The following is a 21826-nucleotide window of genomic DNA, read 5'->3' on the forward strand; positions in this document are numbered from 1 at the left end:
TCGTCAAGGAAGAAGGTGGAGCTGGTCGAGTCATACACGATGCATGGGCTGGAGCAGGGCGCCGCTTGTGCAGGTTGGAGGCTATGGAATTGGAACGCGGCAAAGATGGAAGCCGAGACGAAGTAGACGGAAGTGATGCCTCCGACGGTGGAGACAAACCGAGGAGGAGACTGACTGATGGTGACGTAGCCCCAGGGCCTGCTGGCAGTAGATCGGGGTCAGGCGGCGCTGTTGTCGCGAGGAAGGATGAAAGAGGGCCTGTATCGGTGGTTGTGGGGGTCTATCGGAGGGCAAAAAATGCTGGCATGGTGGAGGGGGCAGTGTTGCCATTAGAGGAGGATCAAAGGAATACGTACACGCACGTTAACGAGGATGTAGAGGCTAATGAAGTTTACAGCAAACATGCCGATGAGCAAATTATTGGTGGTGTGAACACTGATGTTGAGAAGGCAGGCCAGGGAATTGACCCGTCCAGTGATAGAAGATTGAGAGCTCAAAATGTGGAGGAGGGATGCACTGACAAAGACAACCATGAAGGGGAACAAGGACATGCCGATGATGAAAAGGACAGTAATAGTGATGGTGGAAATTTGGATGAGCAACTGATGGAAAACCAAAAGACCTGGAAGTTAGCAAAAGAATCAGGAGCAATGCTGGTCAATGAAGAAGAGGACATTATGGCTATTCTACAAGAACAGAATGAAGAAATTGCGCGAAAAAGAAGATTGGCAAAACAGAAGGCTAAAGCAAGACGGAGCAGACCCAAAAATCACAACAAGGTGTGTAATAATAATTTCAAATGATCATTAGCTCTTGGAATGTCAGGGGGTTAAGGGATGATGGAAAGATTAGAATGGTAAAAGAACTTAAGAGGAGGCATAGGTTGAATATGTTAGGTTTGGTAGAGACTAAAAGACAGTTAGTGACAAAGTACGATGTTATGAAAATCTGGGGGAATGGTTGTGCAGGGTGGGAGTATGTGGGGTCTGACGGTGCATCTGGCGGGTTGTTGTTAATGTGGGATGATGGGTTCTTTAAAATGAGAAATTGCTATAAAGGTGAGCGATGGTTATGTGTTGAAGGGATCCTGTTGGAGAACTCTATTAACTGTGCTGTCTTCTTGATTTATGGTGCTCATAATAGAGATGAGAAACTTGTTGTGTGGGAGGAGTTGAGTTACATGGCTGGTTTGTGCCCAGGAACCTGTTGTTTCTTAGGAGACTTTAACGAGATTACACAAGTGGAAGAAAGACGAGGCTCAGATAGTTTACCTTTGTCGGCGCAAGACTGTAAAAATTGGAAAAATGACATGGGCTTGGTGGACCTGCCGATTACTGACCGAAAGTTTACATGGTTCAGAGGACAGTCCTGTAGCCGTATTGATAGAGCTTTGGTTAGCTTAGAATGGCTGGAGGCATTCTCAGAGACTCGCTTGAGGGGTGGTCCACGGGGTCTGTCAGATCACTGCCCTATTATAGTGGAAGAAAAGAGGCTAAGAGACGGACCGAGACCGTTCCGAAGTCTAGATTCGTGGTTTACACATCAAGGATTCTTAAGAATGGTCAAGGAGGAATGGAGAGGGTTGGGAGAGCTACAGTTCACCGATAAACTGAAGGCGTTGACGGTTCCTCTGCGAAGATGGCATAGAGACAACTTTGGTGATATGGACAACAAAATTATGAGGTTGGAGGAAGAGATTCGGAAGATTGATGACATGGTTAGTAATGGGAACTATGATGGGACAGTGGAAGCAAGACGGAAGGCGCTAGTTACCTGCTGCGAAAAATGGTATGTGAGGAAAGAGCTACATTGGAAGCAGATGTCGAGGTCGAGGCATGTGAGGGACATGGATAAAAATACGAGATATTTCCACAACTTGGCTTCTGCGAGAAGGAGAAATAATAGGATTGACTCTCTGCTTATTAATGGAAGATTGGTAAGGAATCAAGCGAGGATAAAGATTGCCATTAGGGAGTTTTATAAGGGCTTATATCATCAAGAGAGATCCCCTATGGTGGGTTTTAGAGATGGGCTGGTGAAAAGGATTAGTGAGGAGGATGCTCTTGCTTTAGAGAGGCCACCGTCACCTGAGGAGGTTAAAGAGGCAGTGTAGGATTGTGATTCATCCAAGGCTCTAGGAAGTGACAGTTACAACATGAATTTCATCAAGAAATGTTGGAATGATATTGGCTCGGATTTCACGGCTGCGGTATTGGGCTTCTTCCAATCCTCAAGGTTGCCGCCTGAAACCAATATCACTTGGGTGGCACTAGCCCCTAAGTTTACTGGTGCTAAGGAAATCAAAGATTTGCGGCCAATTAGCATGGTGGGGTGTGTATATAAGGTAATCTCGAAGGTTCTGGTTAGGAGAATGAGACATGTTATGGCAGGATTAGTAGGCGAGACACAGAGTGCGTTTGTAAGGGGTCGGAAGATTCATGACGGGGCACTTATTGCATGTGAAACGGTTCAGTGGCTCAAGCAGAGGAAGAAGGAAGCGGCAATAATAAAACTAGACTTCCAGAAAGCATATGACAGAGTCAAATGGAGTTTTGTAGACCATGTACTGCAGCAGATGGGTTTTAGTAGACGATGGAGGGGATGGGTTATGGAGTGTGTCAGCACGTGCTCCATGTCAGTTTTGATAAATGGTTCGCCGTCCAAGCCGTTTAAGATGGAAAGGGGCCTGCGACAAGGGGATCCTTTGTCCCCATTTCTGTTTGTACTTGTTGTTGACGTCTTACATCGGATGATTGGAGAGGCTGTTCGGAACGGTCGCATATCGCCTTTGTTAGTGGGGAGAGATCATATTGAGTTGTCGCATCTCCAGTTTGCAGATGATACTATTTTATTCTGCCCTCCCGAGGAAGAGACGATTAAGAATTACAGGAGGCTGCTTCGGTGCTTTGAGCTGATGTCAGGTTTAAGCATTAATTTTGATAAATCTAGCTTGATCCCTATCAACTGTCATGAAGGGTGGGTACAACGTATGTGCAGTGTGTTGGGATGTAAGAAAGCCACTCTTCCAGTTAAATATCTGGGCATCTCACTAGGAGCAAACCCAAGGTTGGTTAAGACGTGGAAGCCAGTGATAGACAAAGTGGAGGAGAAGCTCAGCATCTGGAAGGCCAAGGTCCTCAATAAGGCTGGTAAGTTGGTGCTTATCAAATCTGTGTTGAATAGCCTCCCGATTTATTATTTGAGTTTGTATAAGATGCCAAAGGCTGTAGCAGAGAAACTGATTTCCTTGCAGAGGAGATTTCTATGGAGTAAGGAGGATGGGAGGAGTGGTATGGCTCTGGCTAAGTGGGAAATGGTTCAAGCTCCGAAAAAGCTAGGTGGTTTGGGAGTTGGGGATGCTATGATACGTAACACTGCTCTTCTGTTTAAATGGTGGTGGCGGTTCTCTAAAGAGGAGTGTCCGTTGTGGAAAAAGGTGGTCTGTTCCTGTAACAACCTGAATCCAAATGAGCTCCTGTCCTCACAGGAATTACCTATTCGAGGGGGTCCGTGGAAGGACATTTGTCAGATACAGTTCAAGAATCAGGAAATCAAACAGAAGATGATTACTGGGTTGTCCATGGAGGTGGGCGACGGGAGACGAACTTGGTTTTGGGAGGATGTATGGATTCATGGAGGTTCTTTGAAAGATCATTTTCCAAGGCTCTTCTCAGTTTCAAACCAAACAGGATCGGTGATAGGGGATTGTGGGTTTTGGGATGGGCTAGTGTGGATATGGAATTTCCAGTGGAGGAGAGAATTATTCCAATGGGAGTTGAATCTAGTGAACCAGCTTCACCACACTTTGAGGCTGGTGAAAATTGAATTTGGAAGAGAGGATAAAGTTGTCTGGAAATATGATAAACAAGGAATTTTCTCTACTAACTCATTTGTGCAGGTGTTGCAGGTGGAAATGGTCCCGGAGGGTATATCAAGCTACAGCTTCACTAGGACTATTTGGAAAGGTCTTGTCCCACCTACAGTGGAGTTGTTTGTCTGGTTTGTCCTAATTGGCAAGGTCAACACGAAGGAGAGACTGAGTCGGTTTGGGGTCATTCACCAAGAAGATAATATATGTGTTTTATGTAATAATGGTATTGAATATGGCCATCACTTGTTTCTTGGTTGTAGCTTCTCTTGGCAGGTGTGGTGTGCTTGGCTATCATATGTTGGTGTGCAATGGACCTGTTCGGGTGCGATAAAAGAGCATTTTCAAAGTTGGACTGAGATCTCAAATAGAAAAGAGGAGTGCAAGAGATGGATGATTTGTTTTTGTGCGATCATTTGGAACATATGGTTAGAACGTAACCGGAGGATTTTTCACAACAAAGGAAGAGGAGTTGAGGAGATTATCAACATGTCCTTCCTGAACTACAAGGAGTGGTTAGGAGCAGATCCTTTCTGTTGTTGATGGCAATGCCGAAGATGACAGAAGGGATTTCTAAGTTGTTTTACATGTGTCTTCTAGTGTCGGCTTCTATGTTATTATCATCTATGCTCCACTTGTTGTGTTGAGCTTCTCTTTCAAAAAAAAATGATTGAAATTTATTTTGAAGAAGATTGAAAAAGAAATAAAAAAAGATTTGATTTTGAAAATTAAAGTTGACTACTTGACTAACAAGAAACTAAAAGATATGATTTTAGAATTTAAAGATTGAACCTTTCTTAATAGGCAAGTAACAACTTGAGATTTTTGAATCAAAATATTAAATGTTAGTATTAATTTCGAAAATATGAAACAAAATTAAGAAAAAGATTTTGAAAATTGATTTTGAAAATTTTCAAAAATAAATAAAAAAATGAAAAAGATTTGAAAAAGATAGAATTTTTAATTTGAAATTTTGACTTGACTAACAAGAAACAACTAAATTTTAAAATTTTTTGACTAAGTCAATCCAAAATTTCGAAATTTATGAGAAGAATAAGGGAAAGATATTTTTTTGGTTTTTGAATTTTTAACGAGGAGAGAGAAAAACATCAAAAAGACACCAGACATAAAAATTTAAGATTAAAACATGTAATGCATGCAAGAACACTTTGAATGTCAAGATGAACACCAACAACACTTTGAATGTCAAGATGAACACCAAGAACTTATTTTTGAAAAAATTTTTAAGAAAAGAAACACATGCAAGACACCAAACTTAAAAAATTTTAAACTTTAGACAATAAGAATTCAAAAATGCATGTGAAAAACAAGAAAAGACATAAAACAAGAAAAACACAAGATCAAACAGAGACACTCATCAAGAACAACTTGAAGATCATGAAGAACACATGCATGAATTTTCGAAAATTTTAAGAGAATTAAAAAGATGCAATTGACACCAAACTTAAAACTTGACACAAGACTCAAACAAGAAATATAAAATATTTTTGGTTTTATGATTTTATTAAAATAATTTTTTTTGGATTTTTTGAAAATTATTCAGGAAAAAATAAAATAAAGAAATTCAAAATTTTTAATAAGAATTCCAGGAATCATGTAATGTTAGTCTAAAGCTTCGGTCCAAAAATTTAGACATGGCTTAATAGCCAGCCAAGCTTTATGTGAAAGCTTTGGTCCAAAAGATTAGACATGGCCAATGGCCAGCCAAGCTTCTGCAGAGCATTACATACAACAGCCAAATTGATGGGAATCAAAAAGCTCCTGCAATGATAAGTAGAAGCCTCGGTCCAAAAGAATTTAGACATGGCTTGACAGCTAGCCAGGCTTCAACAGATCATGATGAAACTCTAGAATTCATTCTTAAGAATTCTGAAGAACCAATATTTTTTTTTGACTTTTGTATTATTTTTTCGAAAATAAAATTAAAAATAAAATGCTTAAACATAAAATAAAATTACCTAATCTAAGCAACAAGATGAACCGTCAGTTGTCCAAACTCGAACAATCCCCGGCAACGGCGCCAAAAACTTGGTGCGCGACGAAATCATGAACGTGATCTCAACACTTCTTCACAACTCCGCGTAACTAACCAGCAAGTGCACTGGGTTGTCCATGTAATACCTTACGTGAGTAAGGGTTGATCCCACGGAGATTGTCGGCTTGAAGCAAGCTATGGTCATCTTTGTAAATCTCAGTCAGGCGGATTCAAATGGTTATGAGGTTTTGATAATTAAAATATAAAAAAAATTTAAAATAAGATAAAGTTACTTATGTAATTCACTGGTAGGAATTTCAGATAAGCGTATGGAGATGCTTTGTTGCTTCTGAACCTCTGCTTTCCTATTGCCTTCTTCCAACCATGCGTTACCTCCTTCCATGGCAAGCTGTATGATCCTCTCAGATAAAAACAAATCCATATGCGCTGTCACCGCACGGCTAATCATCTGTCGGTTCCTGCTAGCGTCAGAATAGGACCATTTTCCTTTTGCACACTGTCACTGTGCCCAACATTCGCAAGTTTGAAGCTCGTCACAGTCATCCCTTTCCAAATCCTACTCGAAATACCACAGACAAGGTTTAGACTTTCCGGATCTCAGGAATGCTACCAATGGTTCTAGCCTATACCACGAAGATACTAATCTCACGGAATCGGTCTGTGTATTAGATATCCAAGAGAGTATACTCCAGCTGTCGTCCAATGACTACGTTGAACATCATGTAGATCGCTTTGTGGTTGTCAGGCACGCGATCTTGGCTAAGTGAGTAACGAAGATTGGGTGATTGTCACGGGTCACCCCTTCATTCTGACTTAACTGAATTAAGAACAAGAGTATATCTTGGAGATGAAGTAGGCGTGAGTTGAAGGAAAAACAATAGTACTTGCATTAATTCATGAAGAACAGCAGAGCTCCACACCTTAATCTATGGGGTGTAGAAACTCCACCGTAGAAAATACATAAGTGAAAGGTCTAGGCATGGCCGTGAGGCCATCCTCCAAACGTGTACATACAAGTTCCAAAGATCAAAGACCAAAAAGAAGACTTAAAATAAATCTCTAAAAGTAGTTTTTATACTAAACTAGTAGCCTAGGTTTACAGAAAATGAGTAACTAAGTACAGATAGTGCAGAAATCTATTTTCGGGGCCTACTTGGTGTGTGCTTGGGCTGAGCATTGAAGCTTTTTGGTGCTTAGGCTATTCTTGGAGTTAAACGCCAGCTTTGGTGCCAGGTTGGACGTTTAACTCCAATTCTAGTTCCAGTTTGGGAGTTTTACGCCAAGATGTTTTAGGCTAACTTTGAACGCTAGTTTAGGCCATCAAATCTCGGACAAAGTATGGACTATTATATATTGCTGAAAAGCCCAGGATGTTTACTTTCCAACGAAATTGAGAATGCGCCAATTGGGCTTCTGTAGCTCCAGAAAATCTACTTCGAAATCAGGGAGGTCAGAATCCAACAGCATCCGCAGTCATTTTTCAGTCTCTGAATCAGATTTTTGCTCAGGTCCCTCAATTTCAGCCAGAAAATACCTAAAATCACAGAAAAACACACAAACTCATAGTAAAGTCTAGAAATATAATTTTTAAATAAAAACTAATAAAAATATAATAAAAAGTAGCTAAATCATACTAAAAACTATGTAAAAACGATTCCAAAAAGGGTATAAATTATCCGCTCATCAGTGTTGCAACATGATGGATGCGTGTTAGACATGTGTCATAGTTCTAACAACATGCAGGGTATGTGTTAGACACATGTCATCATCCTGACAACACATAGGATGCATGTTGAATACCTTTTTTGCACTTTCATAATACTATAATACACTTCAAATATCAATATATTCAACCAAAATATTATCTTCATCTCCATGTTAAAAATAATTTCGGTCAAATTAAATGAATGCTTTTTTGGTTATTTTGTGAATGATCAAAATATTTTTGAAAAATTAAAAAACTCTAGAAATTAAATTTTGTTTTGATTTTTATATTTATTTTTTAAATTATTATCTAAATATTTTTGCAAAAATTCAGATCAAATGCATAAGTCATTTATTAAAAAAAATATTTTTTTCATGTTTTTAAATATTTAGAAACTTATTTATCTTTTATGTCTTTTTAAATTCATTTTGTCAACAGTATAAAATTTTGGATAATATTTTATTATTTTATCAATTTCTAATGATATCTATAAAATTTATATTAAAAAAATAAAAGTAAGTGATTAAAAATATTTTTCAATACATGCTTTAAATTTGTTTCTAAAAAATATTTTAGGATAATATGAGCCCATTTTACAATTCTACAAAAAAAAAATCACTACCATAAAATTCACTATTATTAACGCTATCTCTAATGATTAAAGTATCAGTACCTTATTTTAGCAACGGTTAGGACGTCAATAAATGTCTATTGGATAAGTATTTCTTGGTAATTTTCAACTAATTTTTCTGCCATTTTGTGAATGCCGGTAATAATGATTAATAATGCCGACAGTTATAGCTGTTGATAAAATCTATGTGTCGTTGAATTTATTTATTATTATTACCAATGGTTGAGGTGTCAATGATAACATTTTTTTAATTTTTAAGTAATACTAACAGCCTAGTCATTGGTAAAAATATTTTTTTTTTTAAAATTAAACATGTTATATCAAAATAATAATAATAATATACACCCAAAATTACTCAAAAATCATACTCAAATAACAAAAATAATGTATTGAACGCAATTTAAAATAATATAAAAAGTAACAAAAATAAAAACAAAGTATATAAAAATCATCAGTCGTAACCTTTATCAAGAAACACACCGTCCTCCTCATTACCATCAAGGGCAGGAATAGGGTCGCGGGGAGTGGGTGGTCTCGTAGAGGTAGTAATCAACAGAACACTACATAGCATTAGGAAGGAAGGTGTAGGAGGCATCTGAACATCGTTAGATGAGCCGCTCTGCATAGGATACATGAAACTCTAGATCTAGCTAAATGAGCTCCTCATCACGGTAATGTGGAGTCGTGAGTGGAGACAGTCTACTAGAGTCGGGTGATCTCCTTCTGCTGTCTCTATCAAGTCCACCTCCACTCATCATGCTTAGCGTGGTATTAAGCCTCTAACCCAGCGTACTATGTCCCGTACTTCGTCTACTGCTCGAACTTCTAGGTAAGCTCCCTGTTGAGAAGAGTGATCTGCACCCTCAAATCTAGCCCACTAGTGGTAGAATGCTTCTCAGATGTCCCTCCTTCTACAAAGTGAGGTATGGTGATAGTGTTGATGCGATCTACGCTATACATCCTTTCCCTTTCGCGACCAACCTTTTGTGTCCAAACCTCATCATCATGTGTAACAAGAAGGAAGTTTGATGCCCCTGAAAAGAGCTAGGTGGCACAGTCTTCCTCGGCCTTTGTTAAGGCCTCCTAAAAACATTTCTATGCGCACATATATATAACTTAGTTAAAATAAATATAAAATTAAAATGCGAGAATTGCAAAGTTTATGAAAATTCAGAGCGACGATCAACATACCTGTTACGATCCTCTTTCTTCATGTATGTGGAATTGCTTGAAGAGCTCTCTCTTGTAAGGTGTGCGACCTAGTTCACTGTTCTGAAGTGTATTTAAAATTACATTTAAAATAAAGAGATTTTAAACAAGTAAATAAACGCAAGAATTTTAAAAATTTAGAGTAACATGTATAAAATGTTGCATACCATCTTCTTAGCAGTAGCAACGTATGAAATGGAGTCGCTAATGTACAGCGATCCACCTGTGGCAAATGCCCTAATGGACTTGGCCTTGGCCCTCGTCTGGCAGTAGTCCTCTATGGTCTAATACTCTTTCAATTGGGCAAGAATATTGTATGAAATCGAATCTTTTGAGGCACTCTTGTGACAAATGTTAGACAACATCTCCCAAAAGCATTTAGCAACCTCGGTGTTTCAAGCATTATGCATGTACTATTCGTGACTGGATCAAAACCTAAAATGTTTCAATGAGGAAAACAACAATGTGATTCTTAAAGTTACTTTAGAGTAGTTTTAAGATAGTAAACATTGTAAAATTGTAAGTTTGATAAAATCACTTACCCTAAATAGGTCCCACCACATGTCTTGTGCATGATCAGGAGCCATGTTGAACTTGGGGATAAACCACTTGTACTGGTTCTTAAAGACCCACTTGATCCGCTTGGTGTTGATGCGAGGACAATGGCGACTGTTCATTGATAATAAAACGCAAAAGTAGACATTAAAGCGTGGGGAGGGGGGATAAATGTACATATCAAAGTTCTTAAATATCAAAGTACATCTAAAATGTTGATTTCAATTAACAAAAGTACACCCCAAGGCTTACAAACCTACTAACATCATGACATTTTTCTCCATAGAAAATAATCTTTCACGTGTAATGTAAGAACCAGTGATTATTAACTGATTAATTTAAAGTTAAATAATAATTTAATAGCCTGAAATAGGTTCAAAAATTTAGACATCTTATTCAAAAATTTTAAAGGTAAGATTTGAATTCAGTAGATTTTTTTGAGTGAAAAAATATATTTTTCTTCGAAAAAATACGTAAAAATGTGTACCGGGATATTAGCCAGTAGTATCGGCTTAAGTCTGTCCGGTACTGCGTAAGAGTAATAAAAACTGTAGAAAATTTAGAAAAATATTTAGAATTGAAAACAGGTGCTAATTCTAAAAGTTTTGGCCCAATGTTGGGTCAAACGAACCTAAAAAGCTATGTGATTGGACCGGGCCCAAGTTGTGCCCAAGCCTAACATATAAATACACTAAAATGAAGCGTTCAACCTCATTAAACACACACACGTAACAGTTGAGGTTGAGAAGGGAGAAGAGAACCCTAACATTTACTGTTCATCTTCTACGTCAATTGCTCATAACTTGAGCTACGGTGCTCTAATTCGCATGCCGTTTGCAACTACGCAAAGCTCCTGCTGAGCCCGTCATTTATAACCAAACAAAGTCGGTAAGAACTCGAATTTCATACTCCTTTCCTCTGCCTTAATAGATTTCGCATTTTGTCTTTAGTTATTGAGTATATTCTTTGATTTTGGTTGTTTAGGGGTGATCTAGCGTTAGATTTGTAACACTCTACCACACAAAATCTTATGCTTAAGTCATAAGATAGAGGTGGTGAGGTATTACGACCTCTAAAAGTAAAATTATATAATATAATATAGGTAAAAAATTGCTTTATCTAGGAGCCTTTGAAAGAAAGTTAAAAATAAGAGCGTTAAACCGAAAAGGACAGCACTCACGAATACGATGACGTAAATTAGATAGGATAAGAGTAAAATAATATATATATATATATATATATATATATATATATATATATATATATATATGTACAAGAGGTGACTTCCAAGGATAGAGATATCAAAACTTCTGACTCGATTAGCGAAGTTAAAATCGATTAGAGCATATATATATATACATATATACAAGGATAACCCAAAATACTGTTTACAAAACCTGTTTCTCCAAGTCAACCTCCAAGAAGGACAAAACATAATATATACATACTGGAGAGATAAGTGTATCCATATATACAACATAACTAAAACATAAACCCAAACACACGAATCCTCCGCTGATAGATGCTCCCAGAATGCCTCAGTGAGGTGCCACTTGACCTGCATCTGAAAATCACAAAATATGTATGGGGTGAGAACCAGAGGTTCTCAGCATGGTACCAGTGCCCACATAACTAACATACAATATCCCGAAAAAGCTAAAGGCAATCCTAGAACTTTCGACAACAGATTCAAAGTTAAAACTATTCTTTACAACCATAAATAAGCCATAAACAAAGTGGGGGTAGCTAAGGGTTCAAAATTCTAATTCAACCTAACTTGATCCTTTAGCCTCTCACCTTTCCTCTGTTCCTCCAAAACTCCAAAGCACAGACAACCAAAATATAGACAAAGCAAGCACAAGTAGAATACAATTATAGCAGGTAGCAAATTTAGCAAGTAGGCATAATAATCACATAGGCAAGCCCAATTAATGCAAAATCAAGCAAGACACACAAATGCATATGATACATGCCTGTCCTGTGGCTGATGATATCATTTATCGATTATATAGCCAACCCGGCACATCCTGGTAGCTAACCATGGACAGAAACACCCATTGTGGAGCAAGTGAGTTTGAGCTACAACCCCCTTCCTTCTACCCGCTTAACCCAGAGCGAGTGGAAGAACCACTACTACTGCTACTACCCAGGCGGGTGTTTAAAAGCTCAACCTGGTACAAGTGGAATAATCCACTACTACTGCTACTACCCAGGCGTCACAAACACTGACCAGGAGTAAGCGGGACGAACCACAATCCTTGCTATTGCCCAAGTATCACAAATATACATTCATTCATTCATCATCACATCATTAAACATCATGAACTTAGCCACCACTTACAGCATATATTACATTACAACACTTCCTCATTCATCATCATTTACTTTACCTCTTTCTTCGTCAGCAAGTTATCTTCCTTACTACCCAAAATCCACCTACTAGGATTTAAACAAGAGTTTAAAGGGTTTTAAAAGCTAGAGGAATGGTTTAAAAACACAAAATTCACTTTGCTAAAAACAGGGGTCCCATGTACGCGTGGGTGCGTATTTTTCTTTGCTCGCATGCGCAAGCACCTTGATTGCGTACGCGAGATGCCCAACTGATGAGCGGATAATTTATACGCTTTTTGGCCTTGTTTTTAGTATGTTTTTAGTAGAATCTAGTTACTTTTAGGGATGTTTTTATTAGTTTTTATGTTAAATTCACATTTCTGGACTTTACTATAAGTTTGTGTGTTTTTCTTTGATTTCAGGTATTTTCTGGCTGAAATTGAGGGACTTAAGCAAAAATCAGATTCAGAGGTTGAAGAAGGACTGCTGATGCTGTTGGATTCTGACCTCCCTGCACTCAAAGTGGATTTTCTGGAGCTACAGAACTCAAAATGGCGCGCTTTTAATTGCGTTGGAAAATAGACATCCAGGATTTCCAGAAATATATAATAGTCCATACTTTGCCCAAGTTTAGACGACGCAAACTGGTGTTCAATGCCAGCTCTCTGCCCAATTCTGGCGTCCAGCGCCAGAAACAAGTTGCAAATTGGAGTTCAACGCCAAAACTGGCACAAAAGCTAGCGTTCAACTCCAAGAATGACCTCTCCACGTGTAGACTTCAAGCTCAGCCCAAGCACACACCAAGTGGGCCCCGGAAGTGGATTTATGCATCAATTACTTACTTCTGTAAACCCTAGTAGCTAGTTTATTATAAATAGGACCTTTTACTATTGTATTAGACATCCTGGATTGTATTTTTGATCCTGTGATCACGTTTTGGGGGCTGGCCATTCGGCCATATTTGGACCTTTCACTTATGTATTTTTCAACGGTAGAGTTTCTGCACTCCATAGATTAAGGTGTGGAGCTCTGCTGTTCCTCAGAGATTAATGCAAAGTACTAATGTTTTTCTATTCAATTCAACTTATTCCGCTTCTAAGATATTCATTCGCACTTTAACCTGAATGTGATGAACGTGACAATCATCATCATTCCCTATGAACGCGTGCCTGACAACCACTTCTGTTCTACCTTAGATTGAATGAGTATCTCTTGGATCTCTTAATCAGAATCTTCGTGGTATAAGCTAGATTGATGGCGGCATTCATGAGAGTCCAGAAAGTCTAAACCTTGTCTGTGGTATTCCGAGTAGGATTCTGGGATTGAATGACTGTGACGAGCTTCAAACTCGCAATTGCTGGGCGTAGTGACAGACGCAAAAGGAGGGTGAATCCTATTCCAGCATGATCGGGAACCTCAGATGATTAGCCGTGCTGTGACAGAGCATTTGGACCATTTTCACAAGAGGAGGGGACATAACCATTGACAACGGTGATGCCCTTGCATAAAGCCAGCCATGGAAAGGAGTAAGACTAATTGGATGAAGACAGCGGGAAAGCAGAGATTCAGAGGAACGAAAGCATCTCTACACGCTTATCTGAAATTCTCACCAATGAATTACATAAGTGTTTCTATCCTTATTTTCTGTTTAATTAGTATTATGTTCGAAAACTCCATAATCAATTATTATCCGCCTGACTGAGATTTACAAGGTGACCATAGCTTGCTTCATACCAACAATCTCCGTGGGATCGACCCTTACTCACGTAAGGTTTATTACTTGGACGACCCAGTGCACTTGCTGGTTAGTTGTATCGAATTTGTGACAAATTATGAATTGAGATTAGAGCACCAAGTTTTTGGAGCCATTACCAGAGATCACAATTTCTTGCACCAAGTTTTTGGCACCGTTGCCGGGGATTGTTCGAGTTTGGACAACTGACGGTTCATCTTGTTGCTCAGATTGGGTAACTTTCTTTTCGTTTTCTTTTCAAAAATTTTTAAAAATTTCTTTCAAAAATTTCTCCTTTGTTTTCGAAAAAAAAATTTAAAGTAAAAATGTTTTCAAAAATATATTTCTCTCTTCAGAATTTTTAAGAATGAATTCTAGTGTTTCATGAAGCATGTTGAAGCCTGACTGGCTGTAAAACCATGTCTAAATTCTTTTGGACTGAGGTTTCACTTATACTCAAGAGAAGAGCTTCTTTGTCTTTGTTAGCAAATTAGTTGATGCATGTAATAGCATACTAAAGCTTGGCTGGCTATTAAGCCATGCCTGACCCTTTGATTGGAGCTTTAGATTAAAGAGCATAAGATTCCTGGAATTCATATTAAAAATTTTGGAATCCTTATTTTTCTTTTTCAAATAATTTTCGAAAAAAATACAAAAAAATTAGAAAATCATAAAAATCAAAAATATTTTTCATGTTTCTTGTTTGAGTCATGTGTCATGTTATAAGTTTGGTGTCAATTGCATATTCATTTTGCATTTTTCGAAAATTCATGCATTCATAGTGTTCTTCATGATCTTCAAGTTGTTCTTGGTAAGTCTTCTTGTTTGATCTTGATGTTTTCATGTTTTGTGTCTTTTCTTGTTTTTCATGTGCATTTTTGAATCCATAGAGTCTAAACATGAAAGATTTCTAAGTTTGGTGTCTTGCATGTTTTCTTTGCATTAAAAATTTTTCAAAAATAAGTTCTTGATGTTCATCTTGACATTCAAAGTGTTCTTGGTGTTCATCTTGACATTCATAGCATTCTTGCATGCATTCCTTGTTTTGATCCAAAATTTTCATGCATTGCATCATTTTCATGTTTTTCTCTCTCATCATTAAAAATTCAAAAATAAAAAAATATCTCCCCCTTTTTCTCTCATAAATTTCAAAAATTTGGATTGACTTTTTCAAAAAATTTTAAAATCTAGTTGTTTTCATGAGTCAAATCAAATTTTCAATTTAAAAATCTTATCTTTTTCAAAATCTTTTTCAAAAATCAATTCTTTTTCATTTTTTCTTAGTTATTTTCGAAAATTATAAAAATATTTTTCAAAAAAATCTTTTTCTTAATTTTACATCATATTTTCGAAAATAACATCATCAATTAATGTTTTGATTCAAAAATTTCAAGTTTGTTACTTGCTTGTTAAGAAAGATTCAAACTTTAAGTTCTAGAATCATATCTTGTGATTTCTTGTGAATCAAGTCATTAATTGTAATTTTAAAAAAATCAAATCTTTTTCAAAAACTAATTTCAATCACATCTTTTCAAAAATATCTTCTTATCTTATCTTTTTCAAAATTTGATTTTAAAATATCTTCTCTAACTTCTTATCTTCTTATCTTTTCAAAATTGATTTTCAAATTTGTTTCAACTAACTAACTCACTTGTTGTTTGTTTCTTATCTTTTTCAAAACTACCTAACTAACTCTCTCTCTCTAATTTTCGAAAATATCTTCCCCTTTTTTCAAAAATTTCTTTTTAATTAACTAATTATTCAAATTTTTTATTTTAATTTTCAAAAATTACTAACACTTTTCAAAAATTATTTTCGAAAATCACTAACCCTTTTTCAAAAATTATTTTCGAAAATCCTTCTCCCTCATCTCATTCTAATTATTTATTCATCTACTAACACTTCTCTTCATCTCACATCACTGCTCCTATCCTTACCCTTGTGTTTGGATTCTTCATTCTTCTTCACCCCTATTCCTTTTCTTCTTCTACTAACAATAAGGAACCTCTTTACTGTGACATAGAGGATTCCTCTTCTTTTCTTGTTCTCTTCTCTTTCTTATGAGCAGGAACAAAGAAAAAGGCATTCTTGTTGAAGCTGATCCAGAACCTGAAAGGACTCTGAAGAGGAAACTAAGAGAAGCTAAATTACAACAATCCAGAGACAACCTTATTGAAAATTTCGAACAAGTGAAGGAGATGGCAGCCGAACCCAACAACAATAATGCAAGGAGAATGCTTGGTGACTTTACTGCACCTAATTCCAATTTACATGGAAGGAGCATCTCCATTCCTACCATTGGAGCAAACAACTTTGAGCTGAAACCTCAGCTAGTTTCTCTGATGCAACAGAACTGCAAGTTCCATGGACTTCCATCTGAAGATTCCTTTCAGTTCTTAACTGAATTCTTGCAGATCTGTGATACTGTTAAGACTAATGGAGTAGATTCTGAAGTCTACAGGCTCATGTTTTTCCCTTTTGCTGTAAGAGACAGAGCTAGAGTGTGGTTGGACTCTCAACCCAAAGACAGCCTGAACTCTTGGGATAAGCTGGTCACGGCTTTCTTAGCCAAGTTCTTTCCTCCTCAAAAGCTGAGCAAGCTTAGAGCTGATGTTCAAACCTTCAGACAGAAAGAAGGTGAATCCCTCTATGAAGCTTGGAAAAGATACAAGCAGCTGACCAAAAAGTGTCCTTCTGACATACTTTCAGAATGGACCATCCTGGATATATTCTATGATGGTTTATCTGAATTATCAAAGATGTCATTGGATACTTCTGCAGGTGGATCCATTCACCTAAAGAAAACACCTGCAGAAGCTCAAGAACTCATTGACATGGTTGCTAATAACCAGTTCATGTACACTTCTGAGAGGAATCCTGTAAGTAATGGGACACCTATGAAGAAGGGAGTTCTTGAAATTGATACTCTGAATGCCATATTGGCTCAGAATAAAATATTGACTCAGAAAGTCAATATGATTTCTCAGAGTCTGAATGGAATGCAAGCTGCATCCAACAGTACTCAAGAGGCACCTTCTGAAGAAGAGGCCTATGATCCTGAAAACCCTACAATAGCAGAGGTAAATTACTTAGGTGAACCTTATGGAAACACTTATAATCCAGCATGGAGAAATCATCCAAATCTCTCATGGAAGGATCAACAAAAGCCTCAACAAGGCTTTAATAATGGTGGAAGATACAGGTTTAACAATAGTAAATCTTTTCCATCATCCACTCAGCAACTGATAGAGAACTCTGAACAAAATACTTCTAAATTAGCAAATTTAGTCTCTGATCTATCTAAGGCCACTGTAAGTTTCATGAATGAAACAAGGTCTTCCATTAGAAATTTGGAAGCACAAGTGGGCCAGCTGAGTTAAAGGATCACTGAAATCCCTCCTAGTACTCTCCCAAGCAATACAGAAGAAAATCCAAAAGGAGAGTGCAAGGCCATTGACATAACCAAAATGGCCGAACCCAAAGAGGGAGAGAAGGACGTGAATCCCAAGGAGGAAGACCTCCTGGGACGTCCAGTGACCAATAAGGAGCTTCCCTCTGAGGAACCAAAGGACTCTGAGGCTCATCTAGAGACCATAGAGATTCCATTGAACCTCCTTATGCCATTCATGAGCTCTGATGAGTATTCCTCTTCTGAAGAGAATGAGGATGTTACTGAAGAGCAAGCTGCCAAGTTCCTTGGTGCAATCATGAAGCTAAATGCCAAATTATTTGGTATTGAAACTTGAGAAGATGAACCTCCCTTGTTCACCAATGAACTAAGTGATCTGGATCAACTGACATTGCCTCAGAAGAGACAGGATTCTGGAAAGTTCATAATACCTTGTACCATAGGCACCATGATCTTTAAGGCTCTGTGTGACCTTGGTTCAGGGATAAACCTCATGCCCCTCTCTGTAATAGAGAAACTGGGAATCTATGGGGTGCAAGCTGCTAAAATCTCATTAGAGATGGCAGACAATTCAAGAAAACAGGCTTATGGACAAGTAGAGGACGTGTTAGTAAAGGTTGAAGGCCTTTACATCCCTGCTGATTTTATAGTCCTAGATACTGGGAAGGATGAGGATGAATTCATCATCCTTCGAAGACCCTTCCTAGCCACAGCAAGAGCTGTGATTGATGTGGACAGAGGAGAATTGATCCTTCAAATAAATGAGGACAACCTTGTGTTTACAACTCAAGGATCTCTCTCTGCATCCATGGAGAGGAAGCATAAAGAGCTTCTCTCAAAGCAGAGTCAAACAAAGCCCCCACAGTCAAACTCTAAGTTTGGTGTTGGGAGGCCACAACCAAACTCTAAGTTTGGTGTCAAACCCCCATATCCAAACTCTAAGTTTGGTGTTAGGAGGTCTCAACAAAGCTCTGCACATCTGTGAGGCTCCATGAGAGCCCACTGTCAAGCTATTGACATTAAAGAAGCGCTTGTTGGGAGGCAACCCAATGTTTATTTATCGAATTTTCATTATTTTTCATGTTTTATTAGGTTCATGATCATGTGGAGTCACAAAATAAATATAAAAATTGAAAACGGAATCAAAAACAGCAGAAGAAAAATCACACCCTGGAGAAAGACCTTACTGGCATTTAAACGCCAGTAAGAAGCATGTTTTGGGCGTTCAACGCCAGAACAGAGCATGGTTCTGGCGCTGAATGCCAGAAATGGGCAGCATCTGGGCGTTTGAACGCCAGAAATGCACCCTGGAGAAGAGCTGGCACTGAACGCCCAGAACAAGCATGGTTCTGGCGTTCAACGCCAGAAATGGGCAACAAATGGGCGTCGAACGCCCAGAACAAGCACCAATCTGGCGCTGAACGCCCAGAGTTGTGTGCAAGGGCATTTTGCATGCCTAATTTGGTGCAAGGTTGTAAATCCTTGAACACCTCAGGATCTGTGGACCCCACAGGATCACCTCAGGATCTGTGGACCCCACAGGATCCCCACTTACCTCCACTTACTTCTTCTCACCCCTCTTTCACATAATCCCATAAACACTCTTCCCGAAAACCCTTCACCAATCACCTCAATCTCTCTTCCCCATCACCTCTTCACCACTCACATCCATCCACTCTTCCCCATAAACCTACCTCATAAACTCCACCTACCTTCAAAATTCAAAATCAATTTCCCACCCAAACCCACCCTAAATGGCCGAACTTACCCCTCTCCCTTCCCTTTATATACCCCTCCATTCTTCCTCATTTTCTCACAACACAACCCTCCTTTCTCTTCTTGGCCGAACCACACCTCCCCCATCCTCTCCATATTTTCTTCTTTTTCTTCATCTATTCTTTCTTCTCTTGCTCGAGGGCGAGCAAAATTCTAAGTTTGGTGTGGTAAAAGCATAAGCTTTTTGTTTTTCCATTACCATTAATGGCACCTAAGACCGGAGAATCCTCTAGAAAAGGGAAGGGGAAGACAAAAGCTTCCACCTCCGAGTCATGAGAGATGGAAAGATTCATCTCCAAAGCTTATCAAGACCACTTCTATGATGTTGTGGCCAAGAAGAAGGTGATCCCCGAGGTCCCTTTCAAACTCAAAAGAAATGAGTATCTGGAGATCCGACATGAAATCCAAAGAAGAGGTTGGGAAGTTCTAACAAACCCCATCCAACAAGTCGGTATCCTAATGGTTCAAGAGTTCTATGCCAATGCATGGATCACTAGGAACCATGATCAAAGTAAGAACCTGAATTCAAAGAATTATGTTACAATGGTTCGGGGAAAATACTTAGATTTTAGTCCGGAGAATGTGAGGCTGGCGTTTAACTTGCCTATGATGCAAGGAGATGAGCGCCCCTACACTAGAAGGGTCAACTTTAATCAAAGGTTAGACCAAGTCCTCATGGACATATGTGTGGAAGGAGCTCAATGGAAGATTGACTCCAAAGGCAAGCCGGTTCAACTAAGAAGACTAGACCTCAAGCCTGTGGCTAGAGGATGGTTGGAGTTCATCCAACGCTCTATCATCCCCACTAGCAATCGATCTGAAGTTACTGTGGATTGGGCCATCATGATCCATAGCATCATGATTGGAGAGGAAGTAGAAGTTCATGAAGTCATCTCTCTTGAACTCTACAAAATAGCCGAAAAGCCCTCCCCTGGGGCAAGGCTAGCTTTTCCTCATCTTATTTGCCATCTATGTTACTCAGCTGGAGCTTTCATAGAAGGAGACATTCACATTGAGGAAGAGAAGCCCATCACTAAGAAAAAGATGGAGCAAGCAAGAGAGCCCATTCATGGAGCTCAAGAGGCACAGGAAGCTCATCACCATGAGATCCCGGAGATGCCTCAGATGCACTTTCCTCCACCAAATTATTGGGAGCAAATCAACACCTCCCTAGGAGAATTGAGTTCCAACATGGGACAATTAAGGGTGGAACATCAAGAGCACTCCATCATCCTTCATGAAATTAGAGAAGATCAAAAAGCAATGAGGGAGGAGCAACAAAGACAAGGAAGAGACATAAAAGAGCTCAAGGACATCATTGGTTCCTCAAGAAGGAAACGCCACCATCACTAAGGTGGACTCATTCCTTGTTCTTACATTCTCTGTTTTTCGTTTTCTGTGTTAAGTGCTTACCTATGTTTGTGTCTTCATTACATGATCATTAGTATTTAGTAACTTTGTCTTAAAGTTATGAATGTCCTATGAATCCATCACCTCTCTTAAATGAAAACTGTTTTAATTCAAAAGAACAAGAAGTACATGAGTTTCGAATTTATCCTTGAACTTAGTTTAATTATATTGATGTGGTGACAATGCTTCTTATTTTCTGAATGTATGCTTGAACAGTGTATATGTCTTTTGAAGTTGTTGTTTAAGAATGTTAAATATGTTGGCTCTTGAAAGAATGATGACAAGGAGACATGTTATTTGATAATCTGAAAAATAAAAAAATGATTCTTGAAGTAAGAAAAAGCAGCAAAGAACAAAGCTTGCAGAAAAAAAAAATAATAGGCGAAAAAAAAATTTAGAAAGAAAAAGAAAAAGCAAGCAGAAAAAGCCAAAAGCTCTTAAAACCAAGAGGCAAGAGCAAAAATCCAATAACCCTTAAAACCAAAAGGCAAGGGTAAATAAAAAGGATCCCAAGGCTTTGAGCATCAGTGGATAGGAGGGCCTAAAGGAATAAAATCCTGGTCTAAGCGGCTAAACCAAGCTGTCCCTAACCATGTGCTTGTGGCGTGAAGGTGTCAAGTAAAAACTTGAGACTGAGCGGTTAAAGTCAAGGTCCAAAGCAAAAAAAGAGTGTGCTTAAGAACCCTGGACACCTCTAATTGGGGACTTTAGCAAAGCTGAGTCACAATCTGAAAAGGTTCACCCAATTATGTGTCTGTGGCATTTATGTATCCGGTGGTAATACGGGAAAACAAAGTGCTTAGGGCCACGGCCAAGACTCATAAAATAGCTGTGTTCAAGAATCATCATACTGAACTAGGAGAATCAATAACACTATCTGAACTCTGAGTTCCTATAGATGCCAATCATTCTGAACTTCAATGGATAACGTGAGATACCAAAACTATTCAAGAGGCAAAAAGCTACAAGTCCCGCTCATCTGATTGGAGCTATGTTTCATTGATAGTTTGGAATTTATAGTATATTCTCTTCTTTTTATCCTATTTGATTTTCAGTTGCTTGGGGACAAGCAACAATTTAAGTTTGGTGTTGTGATGAGCGGATAATTTATACGCTTTTTGGCCTTGTTTTCAGTATGTTTTTAGTAGAATCTAGTTACTTTTAGGGATGTTTTCATTAGTTT

At 38.3% G+C, this 21826-nt stretch overlaps 1 protein-coding gene across 1 annotated transcript; it reads left to right on the top strand.

Annotated features, from left to right (window-relative positions):
* Positions 1–853: 853 nt before the first annotated feature.
* On the top strand, positions 854–2113 carry LOC107640815 (uncharacterized). Its single transcript, XM_016344313.1, has one exon. It carries the CDS (start codon positions 854–856, stop codon positions 2111–2113), a length of 1260 nt encoding a protein of 419 aa, XP_016199799.1.
* The last annotated feature ends 19713 nt before the right edge of the window (positions 2114–21826 follow it).

Source organism: Arachis ipaensis, chromosome B5, assembly GCF_059453495.1.
Source record: "Arachis ipaensis isolate K30076 ecotype BB chromosome B5, ASM5945349v1, whole genome shotgun sequence".
Classification (NCBI taxonomy): Eukaryota; Viridiplantae; Streptophyta; class Magnoliopsida; order Fabales; family Fabaceae; genus Arachis; species Arachis ipaensis.